General features: G+C 35.1%; 1 protein-coding gene and 1 long non-coding RNA gene across 3 annotated transcripts in view; one reads left to right on the top strand and one right to left on the bottom strand.

The window, feature by feature from the left end:
• Positions 1-15,722, bottom strand: part of LOC136718999 (uncharacterized) — an 85,895-nt gene that overhangs the window by 64,873 nt on the left and 5,300 nt on the right. The window lies entirely within an intron of this gene.
• The window catches only part of col21a1 (collagen, type XXI, alpha 1), a 37,055-nt gene that overhangs the window by 17,065 nt on the left and 4,268 nt on the right, over positions 1-15,722 (top strand). Inside the window, exons 10-22 of the mRNA XM_066696920.1 lie at positions 1,184-1,237; positions 1,325-1,378; positions 2,333-2,386; positions 4,011-4,064; positions 4,299-4,352; positions 4,438-4,491; positions 5,661-5,714; positions 11,856-11,900; positions 12,188-12,241; positions 12,428-12,481; positions 13,000-13,053; positions 14,003-14,074; positions 14,966-15,001. Coding sequence (XP_066553017.1) covers positions 1,184-1,237; positions 1,325-1,378; positions 2,333-2,386; positions 4,011-4,064; positions 4,299-4,352; positions 4,438-4,491; positions 5,661-5,714; positions 11,856-11,900; positions 12,188-12,241; positions 12,428-12,481; positions 13,000-13,053; positions 14,003-14,074; positions 14,966-15,001 — 693 coding nt within the window. The remainder of the gene's footprint in view (positions 1-1,183; positions 1,238-1,324; positions 1,379-2,332; positions 2,387-4,010; positions 4,065-4,298; positions 4,353-4,437; positions 4,492-5,660; positions 5,715-11,855; positions 11,901-12,187; positions 12,242-12,427; positions 12,482-12,999; positions 13,054-14,002; positions 14,075-14,965; positions 15,002-15,722) is intronic.

Here is a 15,722-nt window from a genome sequence, read left to right on the forward strand (position 1 = left end):
AATGTTTATTTTTCCCCAGATCACTTTGAAAACATTCAGAGTACAAGCAGCGAGAGGTCAAGAAAAGTTTTCATAAATTAGAAGAGATGATCAGACGCATCTTGCTCATCTGGTTTCCAGCAGCTTTTCAATCTTAGAATTGACACTACTTGTTTTTTCCCAGAACACAAACAGACCACATCAACACCATGGTTTGCAATTGAATCTATAAAGCCTTTTTCTGTGCTGTTTTGCTTTATTTCTTAGATATCCTGGCAGCGAACAAGCTTCGTTTGACCTAATATTCACATTTGAACTTTGTTTTTTTATCGTTTTTTCCACAATTAGATTTGAAAAACCAGTTTCTAGCTATGCATGTGGGTGTCCAGTTTTGAAGGCTTTATGTATCTGATATCATTCCTAAGGTCAAGTGTTTCTAAGAGAGTCTTTGTATACGCACAAGCTGTATGGCCTTTACACATTGGGAGAAAGTTACAAAGGGTATTTTTATAGTATTTAACAGAAGATACACTATTCCCTTTTTTACTGTGAAGTATACTATTGTTTAAAAAAAGAACAAGGAGTATGAAGATGGAGGTTTAAAGTTTAAAACTCCTAAGTTAAACGATTAAAATGCCTCCTACACACCCAACTAAGATAGAGACCTCAGGTCACATTAAAGAGAGACTGGGCCACTTCACTTCCTGTGAGGATGTGTACTGCTGACACAGCAAGCAGTGTTAATCACGACTCACAAGTGTCCCTTTAAAATAAAGCTGCAGTAAAATAATGCATATTCAATCAAATAAAGCCTGAGTGATACAGATGCACGTTTTAATTAAAGTCAAAAAACACAACAGTTAATAAATCCACACAAAAGAACACTCTCAGTGCAGTTTCAGTTTCTAATTTGGGACATACACTGCTTTTCATCTTACAGCTGGAAAACAGCAGCACAGATTGATACATCTGCTTCACAGGTCCAAAATAGACGTGGTGACATTTACATTTAAGAGGCGACTGACGTGTGCTTAGTTTCATAATGAAGGTTCATTCTTCTTTCATCATAGTCTTTACACTAACAGACAAAATAACCGGTATATCCTATTTAGCAGTATATGTTATTTTAACATTCAACATTGTAAAACCTATTGAATTTTGGGTTTGTATAATATTATTTAAATTGTGTATTTTCTATTGTCAGGGTGTCCCAGGTCTGCAGGGGAATCCAGGACTTCAGGGCACACCGGGCATTCAGGTATTAAAGTGACACAGATGAGTGCCAATTGATGAGACATCATTATGCCTGAAATCAATGTAACGGCTCTCCTTCCCTTCATTGCAGGGGCTACGTGGTGCGAATGGATACAAAGGGGAACCAGGAAGACCCGGTGACTTGGTAGGAAGGCTGACAAGTAAATTAATTGGAGGTGCAAGAGATGAGTTACTCTAACAAATGACATATATTTTAATGACAAAAATTACATTTTTGTAGGACATCAATTAGTTACAGGACTAAGATGGAGGATGCATTTGACTTTTTGGGTTCGTAAATACTACTCAAATTAAGTTTATTTTTACTCAATTTTGGGAAATGACCTTGCCACTGATTAATCTGAATAACTATTAGCATGTACTGAGAATGGGTGGCACGGCAAGGCTGCCTCACATTTCCCGAGACCCAGGTTTGACTGCTCCCACATTCTAAAAACATGCTACTTGAATTGATTGGCTACCGTAGTCATGTGATTGTGGGATACGTGTACGCTGCCATGAGGCAGACTGGCATCCTGTTCAGGTTGTGCCCTGCCTTGCACCCTGTGTCCGCTGGGTTAGGCTCTGACACACTGTGAGCCTGTATCAGATGAAGTGGTTATTGAAAATGGATGAATGGATGTGCCAAGACTAGTGTCCCACTTTGATTTTCCCCCATTCCTTATATTGGAAAAAATCTATATGCTATGATAATTGTCAGCCATGTATTTCTGTAATTATCCGAATGGTTTACAGCTGTTTCTTAGAGTTCAGTTCTGTATACTTGGGCAATGTGTTGGTATGCCCCAAGACTCAGAATTTAGACCTATTGATTGAATGATTGATTGATTGATTGATTGATTGATTTACATATTCATACATGTATTTATGTATGTATACTTGCATTATTCAATGTATGCATGCAAGTATGTATGTATGCATTAATTATAATAGCATACTTGAAGCTGTATAATGGGGAAGAAGATTTGGTAAATCACAAAAATATGTCATACAATATTTCGCTTACATGTAATGTACTGCATATAGACTCCTAAAATGCTTTGATTTTCAATAACCTGAATGTGCATTTGAACCACAGGGTGAACGAGGGATGCCAGGAGTACCTGGGTTGCCAGGAACACCAGGAGAAAGGGTAAAAACGTATTAATAATGAACACATTTCAATAATAAAAACCACTCTAAACAAAACAAATGAATACATTTGATACATGTTTAAAATGTATTGAACACATTCACTACATTTTCAACAGGTGTAATTGGGGTAATTAATCCTTTTTCAGATAAACAAACTAAATTCTGTTAATTCAGTGCCAGTTCCACAAAGTATTATCTACAAAAATGAAATACTGGTTATGATAACTTAATTGCCAATGATAGCAGGCTGAGAAATGTTCAGATGCAATTTATAAAGTAGAGCCTTGAGAAAACCTCTGGATTTCTGGGAAGAAATACGACTACATCCACCAGTTTACACTGAAATGCACATTACATGTCCTTAAAAGAATAATGTTATAAATGGTAATCATGTACATAGTACTACAGCCTCAAGTTTGCCAGCCTCAAGTTTGCAATAAATCATTATGTTGAGCTTCTATTTCTTTCTATTTAATTGGTGAGCTTTCTTTTCAGAAACCCCAAAGCAACATAGAAATGTTTTTCAGAAGGCAGTAAACGAACATATGCACATATACTTGAATTTTCAGGTGTAATGAATGATAAGCCAATAAGAAAAATGTACAAACACTGTATGTCCCTTGCCTACTCATTGGCAGCATCATCTTAAACCAAATTTAAAAAAACAATCGAGTTATTCCCTGTTGGCAGCTCATGTCAGCAGTGTGACAGGCATCAGCAAAATCCGAAACAGAAGGCATGTGGATTTAATTAAGAGATTTAAAAAAGCGTTTAAAGGGGGTGATAAATCACATCCAGGGGAGATTATTTGTATCATGCTCACAGAAAGCTGTGATCACCATAGAAGCATGGAATGAATGACTAGGGTGATGGTAATCCTCTGAAGTATGAAAAATCCATATCAAATTAAGAAACAATTAATACATTTTCAGGAGCTTTGGCCGATAAGGAGTGTTATAATGTATTCAGATTTGGCTCAAACTCGCTTGGCTGAGGGAGTGATGGGCTGGCCATCTGGACAAGGCATTGGAACCCCAATTGGACATGGGCAGGATTAGGGTCTGACCCATCTTCCGCAATATAAAAATGGTCGATTTAGTAAAATGTAAATGAACAATGCAGTTCATGTGTAAACCCTGAAGAATACCAAGGCACAGATTAAATCAAAGCTTCTGTCCACTAATCAGTCACGAATGAGAAGTCTGGTATTTTATACGAGCCATCTGAATGCTAGAGTCTCCTTGCTTGTAACTCACAGGATGAAAGTATTAAACACTGGGCTTGTAATTTTGCTGTTGTGGGTGGCTCAACGTTTGATTCAATCCAGGGTCTGTTTTGACAGAAATACGTTTGACAGACACTAGACAGAACTTTGGAACATTACTTGACAAACTGTTAAAATATGAATTAACATACTTTTTTGCACTAATTAATATTTTATATATTTTTTTACATAGCAAAAAGTGGTTCCATGGTAATGATTTTTTAATAAAGTATGATAGCTGAGGGTTTAGGCAGTTTTAGTCTATGTACCTGCTTCATGGGATGAATGTTTTAGTTTTTTCCCCCCCATTTCTTGCAGCCTATAACTCTTTTTACCATGTTTTGGATTTTTCTTCCAGGGATCTAAAGGTCTCCAAGGGGAACGTGGATTTCCTGGTTTAGATGGGCAACTTGTATGTATACAATCACAATGAATATTAAAATATGTCAGCTATCAGGGACACAACTGTGCCTCAATTGTTATCTATGCAATGCTTAATCAACATAGTGAATTATTTCTGTAAGTGCATTTTCCACTCAAACTGCAATAACAACTGCAATGTGTTTGACTTTAGTATATTTTTTTTATGTTTGAGGGAATAATGTACAGTTTGGGGTAATTTTAATATTTTGTTTGTTTTTGTCAGGGTGAAAAAGGAAACAAGGGCTCTACAGGAGCTACTGGTCTGCAAGGACGCCCTGTAAGTATAGACAAGTAATTGAATGAGAAACATGATTTATATAGTATCTAAAGCATCTATTGACATTGCATTGTTTTCCATGCAGGGACAGCCTGGTCGAAATGGGCAAGATGGGGCACCAGGGATGAATGGTCAAAAGGTTGGTGCAGCGTTGATCAATCATTCAGCATTTAACAGGAAAGACCCTGAAAAATATGTGGAAACAAGTAAATATCCAACTAGAGCTAAGTTGCCTATTTCCATGTCCATTAACATAGTGTAGTTGATTAAAATGAATTACAACGAAATAAGGAAATAAACAAACTGTACACTCATACTAAAAGAAGAATATACACAGGGCTGGAACAAATCAAAACACGCCAGCCAATGGCAAATTCCAAATCCGACACTCAATGGCATCTTTCCATCGAGTACACGCCTCTGGCTAACAGAAACCTGCCATCAATTGACGTGTTGGGAATTTGAGAGAAACTTCAGTTGCATTATCAGTCCTGTGAAACTGATTCAAGTAAAAGGATTTAAGTCATGGGGATTTAAAAAAAAATGTAATGAACACAGCCAAGAGCTGTCCAAACTGAATACATTGAGCTCTGCAATTTATTCTTGCACCTGTAGCGTTGTGTGTTTTAATGCAAATTAAAATGATAAGTATAACCTGTAGACACAGAGTGGGAAAGTGCTTGATCACCAGATGGGAAATGCCTACACTGTGCACGTAAGATTATATGCTTAGTATTTTGAGTCTTAGACAATATATTATAATTTCCTCATGCTTGAGATGTTAGTGAGTTTGCAGACTGAGTACTAATTAAGTATAAATAATTAAAATGTATTTCTCTTACATGAGATAAGCTTATGTATCCCACATTTTCCTTTTGTAGGATTGTCATAATAAGTACATAATAAGTAAGTCTGCTGTAGTTTAGTTTTTTATTTAACTGCAATCACTTGTATTGTCATATTTCCAACAACATATTTTATTCTCCATTAAGCCTGCAGCTGATGTAATGATTAGTTAATAATTATTTATATACCCTTTACTGTAGAAGAATGATTGATATCTGAACATTTAGAATGGTTAGCCAGTTATTAGATTTCATCTTTGAAGTTGTTAGTAATATCAATTATAGTAATAAATGTCCCCAGTATTTCATTTAAAACATTTTCCTATTAAAAACAAAGAAAGTCACTTTGATCTTAAAATGTCAGTTATATTGGCCAGTTTCTACTGAATTAACTGTATATATGGTAAATGTTGGCAATGCTATGATTTCCTAAAACCAATTTCCATTATTCATGTGCTTTTAGGGTGAAGCTGGAAATCCTGGTATACCTGGTACAGATGGGCGTCAGGGGCATCCTGTGAGTATATTCTAAACACAGTGAATGACTGTATGTTATGGAATTACTCATTCAGAAATTGATTATTTGTGTATTGTGTTTGACTATCTGTTTTTAAAGGGTTTTTGAATTAGAAGGTGTAGATAATTCTGGAATGTCCATCTTCCAAAAGGGGAAATTGCTTAGTCAGACCTTCCGCTTTCTCCTGCAGCAAACCCTGTTATTGGATCGCCTCGTCTTATTCATTACAAGCCAGAGGAAAAACAGACAAATAGATAAATTATGAGATCAGACAAATGGTTTACACCCTTGTGTGTTTATTATACTCCTGGTAACAGGCTCTTGGTTTACTTTGGAGCCTGTTATTAGTTTACTAAAGCTCAACAGTGTAAAAAGTTAGATATAGCATATACAATGGTTAAAAGTATCAGAAAAACAAATATGTTCTAGGTTTTAGTTTAGAAGAGAAATTTCAACACAGAGTTTCTATCTATTACTTATGTTTGTAAGCCAAGAAAAGTATGGAAACTTTATATCAAAAACAAATTTCTATTTTCTGAGTTGCCACAATCTAATTCATCTCAGATGCTCTCAAAAGTGGAACAAGACTGAATTAATTAGGTTTCCTCCCCACAGCAACAGCGTAAATTAACTATATAGAAACAAAGATTACGAAAATGTATGGGAAATTGATTAAATGTTACGAAATCAACCACCTACCGCCTTACTGGTGCTACCACAGATTCACTCGTGAACCAGAGAGGAAAACATGGGACATATGAGGCAGTAAAAAAATAATGACATCACACAATGAGAATGATGCAAATATATTTTCAGCAACACATCATGATTCCTTTAAATGACTATGCCTTGAAATGTGCAGTCCTTAGGTTGTTGTAAATGCTTTGAAAATGCAGGTTTTGAGTTGTCTGGCAACTTTGTTTGTATGATGTTCAATCATCTTGGATTTTGTCTGGCTTGGTCCCTGTACACAGTGTGTGGTAACCTTGTAGATTAACCTTTAGAGGTTTGCTTATATTATTCAGAGCTTTGAAGGGTGTTTAATATATTATGTGTTTTCTCACATTTCCCTGGCAACAAATGCATATGTCCTGTTTTACTTCTGTCTAACATCATAACCAATATCTGGTACATTAATGCTTGTGTAAAAGAAGGACATTATTATTTGGTGTAGCGTCTGCAGGTCAGAGCGAGATTCGAACCACGCTGCAGAGACACAGTTTCCTTTTTTCAATGTAGTTGCAATGAAAGACAAAAATCTGATGTGGACACAACAGTCTATATTTAAAGAAAATAATTGTCATTAGTTTATTTGTTTCTGATCCCAAGCATTGCAGCAAGAGGGTCCTTTTAACTGTTCCAAGTTCCTGAAGATTTAGAAACTGAATTGGGAGTTATTTTGCAAGATGTTTCCATGGACCTTTACAATCCCCTCAAGAATGAAAACTTGGAATTAGAATTGCCAAACATCTGTACCAGTTTAGTATCAAAAGTGACCAAAAAGCTAAATTATCTTGAGGATGTTCATTTTAAATAAATATGCTTTACTAATTTAAAAAAAACTCTATTTACTCAACTGTTCATTTAAAAACAGATGGGTCTTCCATATGTTCTTTTTAGGATACATTTCCCAATAGTCCACACCAACATACAGAAAAAAAGCTAGAGACCAATAATTCAGCAGTATCAATCCCAGGAGGCTGAATATCAGTGTCAGAGGTTGATCGGGCCACAGTAGACTTATAGGCCATGTTTTGAGCGCTGGATGGCAACTATCACCGTATTCACTAAGTTATAATACTTATGTTCTTAAATATACATTAGATGGGGGGAAAAAGTAAATAACTGTACCTATTAACATAACTTAGGTTATATACATTTATACAAAAACAACTAAAGGGTTCATCTACCATTAGTCAGGAAATATAACATCACAAACATGAAAACAGATGGTGTACAAAATTACAATTTCTGAGATTTTAAGATTTACTTTCATAAACTAAAAGCAGCAGTTATTGTCTCAAAGAACAGTGTTTAGTCAAATCATGGCATCATTTTGATACTAATCTTTGGTGAGTTAATTCAATAAATCTAATTACATTTGTAACTATTTGAAGGCATCCTCCAATTTGATGTGAGAAAGCGATCTAGAGACTTTCGAATGCATGTGGTCCAGAGTACTAAAGGCTCCAATGGAGGTACAATTACTTTTGCCGAGCTCCACATGCAAGGCTTTTATCTCTCGCTTATTTTGCTAAGCATGCAATACAATTACCCTTTTGGTCTGCAGGGGGTTGCTATTCCTCATGTATGCTCTTTTAACATCTCCTATGTATTAAGGCTGCCACAAAGCTTGCCCAAGCAGCAGGAGGCATTTGAAAGGCTGGCATCTTAAAGAGTCGTCTCATGCCAAGAATGCACCCAAAACAAAGACATTGCTTTTAAATATGAGTTTATTTATTTATTTATGTTGAACGTGCAACACTTCTTGAGAACAGGGGCAGTTCTGTTTCTTATGTTCTGAATGTTGCATGTTTATAATGAGCAGTTTGTCATTTTTGGGGAGGGGGAGGAGGTGAAAGGACAAGAACAAGAGGATATCCCACAAGTGCCTTCAGTGGGAAAATACCTCTGGATTGGGTGCAAGGTGGGACATTAAATAAACATTGTGGGTTTGAGTCATGCTACAGAAGAAACAAATCATATTTATTTTACTCCCCCCTGTTCCAGTAACAGTAACAATAAAGTCTATGAGTAGTTCTGTATTATCAACACGGTCATATTAACAGACTATTATTGTTAATTGCACTTATACTGTAAAGTCACATTTTATCTGAAGTATCTCTGTCACAGTGACACCTAACAGTTAGGCCTACCCAAGTCACCTGGACTAACTACATTTGAGAGAATGGTTACTGGCATAGAAATATAGCTAGGCAGCTTTTTTAATTCATAGTCTAATAAGGGATTAGTTTCTTATGGTTTCGTTCGTGACTTGGCAGATGCCCTTGCCACTCTAGGGCAAATTATAAAAAACGAGGGAATCATTAATTTTTCATTGTTTTTTTACTAGCTCTACACAGAACATATCCTTTTCATTTAAAAGTTCAAAATATAATAATTGCTCATGCAGTACTTTACTAACTGACTTTAAAATACATTGATATAGGCCTACAGGCTATGCAAAAGTCAGGAGATTGGCTTATTAAATTAAAAGATCTATCAATTAATTTGCATAAAGAAATATATATATATATATATATATTTTTTTTAATAAGTACAAGGGATAAAAACAATTTAATTTTGAAGGAATTTAAAAAATTGTTGGGATAATACAATTTTACAGATACCCTAATATACACTTCTGTAGTTTTTACTGTGGAAAGAATGCAGCTTGCTGTAAACCTACTTGAACCAAAAAAAGTTTGGCAAGAAGAAGAGATTGTGCAGCAAGCAAGCCATAGCATTTACAGCAAAACAGATGTTACACTATTGTAAATTATCGAAGATCCTCTTTTTAGATATCTGCTATCATTAGGTGTAGTAGTTGTTGTTTGGTATTTCCATTCTCACGTCCTTTAAAGACGTGCATAAATCCCACACCTGGTGCTTATTATGCTTTCCCCATTTCTTAAAGCAATGTTCCCAAAAAACTGGCAATGCTTCATAAATGTGTTCATGGAACACATCCTGAAGCATTTTAAACACCTTCCACTGTTTCTCATTAACATTAACTTGTCTGATTTTTATTCATAGCACTCTGTGGACTGCCATATTGCTTACTCTATCATTTTCTCTCTTTTTTTAGTATTAAAAAAACAGTGTAGTTCCACAGTCTTGGACACAACCCTACATTTCCAGATAAGCAGATTCCACTGAAAATATGAATTACTTGCAACACTGATCTCTTAAGTTTTCCTCAGTCCACAAATCATGCATTAACTCAACTAAAATAAAACTAATGTATGCCATGTTTAGTCCAGTTTGCTGCTAAGATTTTTGTAATATAATAGTTTAAAAACCTTTAAAATATACACATGTTTTTCCCCCACCTCTGCTGGAATGTATAAAGTTGACATCTGTAAAATAAACTCAAGGTGTACCAAATGATATTCAAATATATTACCTGACTTGGGGCTTGACCAAATAAAAACAGTGACCTCCCCGAGAATCGCAAAGTACAAACTCGTATCCTGTCATGGTTTAATGAACTGTGAGAAGAAAATGTGTCCTACTTATAAATCAAAACATGATGGGATACAAGTTTGTAATTTGCCATTTGTGGGTAGGTCAAAGTTTTAATTTGATCTAGGCCGTTGTCAGAATTTATGGTGTTACGATGGAGCTTCTTTCACGCAGATTTCACAACAGCCCTGTCATGCTTCCAGCGTGCCTGGCCAACGTTCAGAGCTGCAGTTTCTTCAGAAACATTTCACAAATGCACAACAAAGGAGTCGTTTTGGCAATACAGCAGGACAGAAATGAGCAAGACTTTCAAAGCCAGAACTGGACATTTTAAGGGGAAATCTGATGGATAATGAAATCCCTATAATAATTAGTAAGGTTTCAATCTTAACTTTTGCAGTCGATTATTACATCAAGCTAATGACAATTGTATTTCTCCAGTTAAATAAAGTCACAAAAGCTGAATAATGTAATTAATCATAATGTTCCTCCAAACACTAATGACTTGAAGAAAATAAATAATTTTGTCTCTTGGTTGAAATAGACGGTAATAAAACAGACTTGACAAGACTTGAACAAGCAAGTAGTTCTTTGTGTTGAATGTGACTATAGTAATGTGGTTTTATACTTACTGTTATCTTTAGGCCCCCTTGGAAATAATTATGTAAATAGAGCATCTGCTAAAAGCACACTATTGAAGGGGGTGGGGGTCCTGTATTTTGGATGCGTTGGTCTAAAATATGTTTATTATGTACAGTACTGTGGTTTTCTGATCATCTCATAACTTTTTAATTATTATTATTATTAAATCTATGCCATTTGTTCTATTCTGCTGGAAATATATGTGCAGTTTTGGTTAACATATGCATACTTTAAGAGGGTCCCCCTTGTGCACTGAGAACATGTTTCTGGCTGTGTGGCTTTGCACAAAATCAGGTTAACGTTACAGAGGATTTCCTCAAAAAATGACATCACCTTCGACAAAGCCAATGGACTATTAATTATTCCGTATCATCCCCGTTGTCAGTTCCACTTGGTGGAAATTGGCACACATTGCAAACTGTGATGAGATCCAGAGGTTTGAACTTCCCTTAGTGATTTCAAAATTGCAAATTAGATCTGTTTTAGATTATATTTTAGTCAGATAGAAGTATTTAAGTACAGAGTAGAAAGCACTAAGAGCACCATGAAAAGGCACTGTATTATAATAATGTGACTGAATTTACCGATTTCTGTAACCACAATTGTTATGAAGAAGGTCTAAGGTGGAAACATTTAAAGAAAAAGATTTGCCCGTCTGTGTTAACTATATATAATAAGGACTGTGTGTTGAAATAAATACAAATCTGTTCTATTAACCGTATTCAGATTGGTAGAGACACCCAACCACATTTCAATCCTTCGTCTTTCAAGTTAAAATACCAAAAGTATAACTCTGTCTTTCTATTTTGTAACATTTCTGTTGACCATGTTGAAAAGGGACAAATTCTACTAACCTACTGCGCCACCTATTGCCAATATTAGTCAATTACGTCAAGCTTAGCCTATATCAATTCACAGAAATATCTCACTGCTTACTCATTAGTTTGCAAAGTGGTGAAGCTGATTTAAAGCAGAGTTGTGCTCTTTAAGTTTCTGTTGAAAGTCTCCCACTATTCTGGAGAATATATAAATGTTTAATTGTCCATAACACATAATTCAGCCTGTTCATTCTAACATAATCTAATAACGCAATATAAAATCTTTCCAGATGGCCAGTAATTGTTTAGGACAATATAAAACATGCAGTGAAACAAAAATTATCCTTCACATGCAATTTGTTTATAACTGGGCTTTGAATTGTACATGGAGTTTTATCTTAATTGGTCTTTCTTCTTGGCAGTGTATATGTAATGAGAGACATTAAAAGTTGTTTGTTAATGCAGACAATGGTAACATTTTTTTCTGTATTTCCAGGGTATGCCTGGTTTGCCAGGCAATGATGGTCTGAACGGACTAAAGGTATGTATGTTTTTAACTTGCTTTACCCATGTTTGCAAATCTACAACCTAATATTGTGAGGTGTTATTTAAACACATTTTTTCAGTTCAGTTATGTTTTCCACACAGCATGTCACACTATGGATTTATCTGCAATTTTTCTTATTTAATTTTCATGTGTCGTTATGTTTGCTGGCAGGATTACCACAATTGTTTAATAGCAGTCTCTTGATATTTATAACAAGAAACATAATAAAGACGCTGACTGAACAGCTAAAGCAATGTTTGAATGTTTGATTCTAATTGCAGGGTGACGCTGGTTTACCAGGAGAAAAGGGAACAAAAGGTTCAACTGGAATGCCTGTAAGTTCAATAAAAATACATATACATATATTCTAAAATGTTTCCTTCTGTTAATATTATATTAATAATATCATATAATGGCTGGGCACAGAAAGTAAACACATACATTATGCAATTTATCTTATTCATATGTATATAGGCTCCTAAACAAGGCTACTTTTATCATGTTTTCATTTATTTTCAAAGGGTGAGATGGGATTGGCTGGAATGCCTGGTTCGTCTGGATTACCAGGATCAAAGGTAACAATCCTTTCTTTTAAATATGTGGCAATTGAATTTAAGTATTTTTATATGTATGTAATATCATTATCCAGTTGTTAGTATTTATTAAAGGCCTATTTTTTCCTGATGTAATACTATTTCTCCCAAAAATAATGTATTACATGACTTGCTGATAGGTAGGAATGTAAAACTGATTTTCAGCAAACAAGCCAGAATACTGATAGTTTGTGAGAAATTGTGGAGCTGAAAAGGCTTTTTTTCTACTTTAAATATACCACTGATTTTGATATAGTATAGTTAGCTGTTTTTACTGGATATGTTTATAACAACCATTAATAAGGGAAACTGAAAAGCTGAAATCAATCAGTAAGAGGGAACATAGTGGTCCAATATAACTTTGAACCAAATTAATATTGACAATTAAGATAATGGGGTATGGTTTGGCTAGCAACTATATACATCCTGAGTGTTGTGCTAGAAAGATACATCACTCTGTATTGGGGAGTTCACAGATTGTGTATTCTTTCAATGTGAAGGGTAGCAAAGGTGAAAAAGGACACCCAGGGCAGCCCGGACCAATTGGAACAGAGGTAAACATATACATTATTTTCTATTAAACTTATAGTAATGGACATAATGGATTTTATCAATATGCTATAAAAAGATGAATAACAGTATTCGTTTTTTTCTAACCACGATTTAAAAATGTAAACTTTCCCAAGTTGTGGCGGTTTATATCCAGGGTCCAAAAGCAATTTCAAGAAGATTGGTTGTGGTTAAAAGAGAAATCTTAAAATGTGTTCACTACAGTGACGCCAAAATGTAGGCTACTTTGGAAACAAATAGTATTTTATTACTAAAACCATAACATACAACTCTAAGAAAAACCTATAAAGATCTCAATTGGCTTAGTAAAAGGAAACGGTAAAAGAAAAAATGTGTTTATCCTGGACATAATGTTTACATCCATCCATAATGTTTACTATCCATTTACACAGCTTTGACTCTTCTTATGTTACTGTATATATTAGTTATGTGAATTGAGTGATAGCTTAATCCCTACCTATGTTAAACTTTTTCTACATGCAGTATTACCTCTCAAACAATGCTCTACTTTTCTGTGTGTAGCACATTTCTTAGCTACCACACCTACCTTAGGTGAAAGTGTATCATTACTTCCAAATTCCTTTTCGTGGAATGTTTTACTGTCCCCTACAATTGTAAACATGCTGAATCGTACACATAATCCATCTCCCGTTACATACCAACGTGTGCCTGTGATGTCACCACTAACTCTGTGCCCCTCCTCTGTACTTTGGCTTCACACCAGTGCTACACTCTCAGGGTTGCTGACTCAGCCAAATCGAGTGTGTTCTGCGTCTGTATCTACTGCATACATATCCCATCAGTTGACAGACCCAGGGTCATTGGCATAGATTTAAAATGATCAAATGAGTCTGCTTTCAATAAACATATTTAAACCCACTGTAGGAGAGAAGTGGCTGTGATGCATGACTGAATAGTTTTGTTCTTATTCAGGGAAAAGCCGGGGAACCGGGAGTCGCAGGCCAGCCAGGGCATGCAGGTTTGCCCGGGATAAGAGGGATCAAGGTATTTCTGTTAGACAATGGCTTATACATTGTTTAAATAAGTTACTATCTGTATTCATTCTTTCTGCATGGGACATTGAGCTCTCCCAATACAAGAACGCAAACTGGATGATTAGAATTAGTGTGGGCTTTGGCTTGGGAGAGATGCATTGTGTTCTACGACAGGGAACACTCCCCAGTGTAACGTGACCTTTCCACTGGAGGTGTTATACTTAAGATTCTCTATTTCTGTGTTAACTAAACGAAATCCTTATCCTTTCCCTGCTGGTTGCATACTATATCTGACTACACACAAGCCGTGAAATGATGTAGAGCAGACCCAAAAACTTTTCTGGCCCGGGTCTAAAGTAAATACAGTAAGACAGACTGTCTGCTTTGGAAATCCATGTGGTCATAAGCCCACAGTCTTGGGCCTTGCCTATATTACATACTCCATGGAACACCATTTAGTTCACAAATTAATACTTTAAATTATGCTGTGATATAATAGGAAAATTGGATGTGACAATATTCTTAAACCAATGTGAATGCTGAAGGGCTCATAACTATCACAAACCTCATCATTTTTTACTTGAAACTTAAAACTTTTGAGTCCGTTTGCTGAATTACTGAATAGCTCTAATGTTCAAACTTTTTAAAACAAGTAAATAAAGGTCTAAATTATATTTATGAACAAGCTTTAGAAAGTTGCTCTGACAAATTCTGAGGTAATGCTTATGAATGGATCTTTGTGTTTCTCGCATTTTCCATTTCAATTTGCTCAGAAGTAATTTACTGTTTCTGCAGACTTTTAAACTTTTAAGACTGTACTGTGATTATATTTGCTTACACCTATAAAGAGCAATTAGGAAAAAGCTTATAAACAATTTTCATTAACTCATTTTTCTTCCAGGGATTCAAAGGAAATCAAGGAGAAATAGGAAGTCAGGTATTTATTATGTATATATTTTTTGTGTGAAATAATAACATTCAAGTAATTATATTTCTTATTAATTCAAATGGGTTTTGCAGGTGTAATGGTAATATTATTGCAAGTATTGAACAACATTGTATTGTAAAAGGATGTAGACAGTGACCACTGAAAGTGACATTAGTTCAGAACTCCAATTAGAATTTAAATTAAGAAAAGAAACACTGCAATTACAACAGCAATAGATGCACAAGTATATAATCCCTAAGCAATATGATGCATGCATGTAAAGAGATTCACAAAAACACTCTAATTACAGCCTTTTCAATCACTGCCCCCTCCATGCAAAAAAGATATATAACACCACTATACCAAATGTAATTCTTGACAAAACAAACATGGGAAAACTCTTCACAGCATAATTAGTGTTTATAGTTATTCTAATGACTAAATTCCCCAACAATCACTGATAGAACAAAGGAAATGCATTGTGCCAGAAACACTGGAAAAGATTTACTTTATTCTTTGGCACAGCATCAACTGAAAAATGTATTAAAACCATTATAAGGTATTATTTCCACCACTTAAGAAATAAACAAAAATATAACTTTGTAGCAAGGAATTTGTTCTTCAAATAGAACATATTTACACCAGCAAAAAACACTTTTTCGACAAAGCAGCACAGCCAGGAAAGACCATCTGTACACGAGAGACTCCTCACAGTCTCATTAACTTTATT

This window comes from Amia ocellicauda, chromosome 23 (assembly GCF_036373705.1).
Source record: "Amia ocellicauda isolate fAmiCal2 chromosome 23, fAmiCal2.hap1, whole genome shotgun sequence".
NCBI lineage: Eukaryota > Metazoa > Chordata > Actinopteri > Amiiformes > Amiidae > Amia > Amia ocellicauda.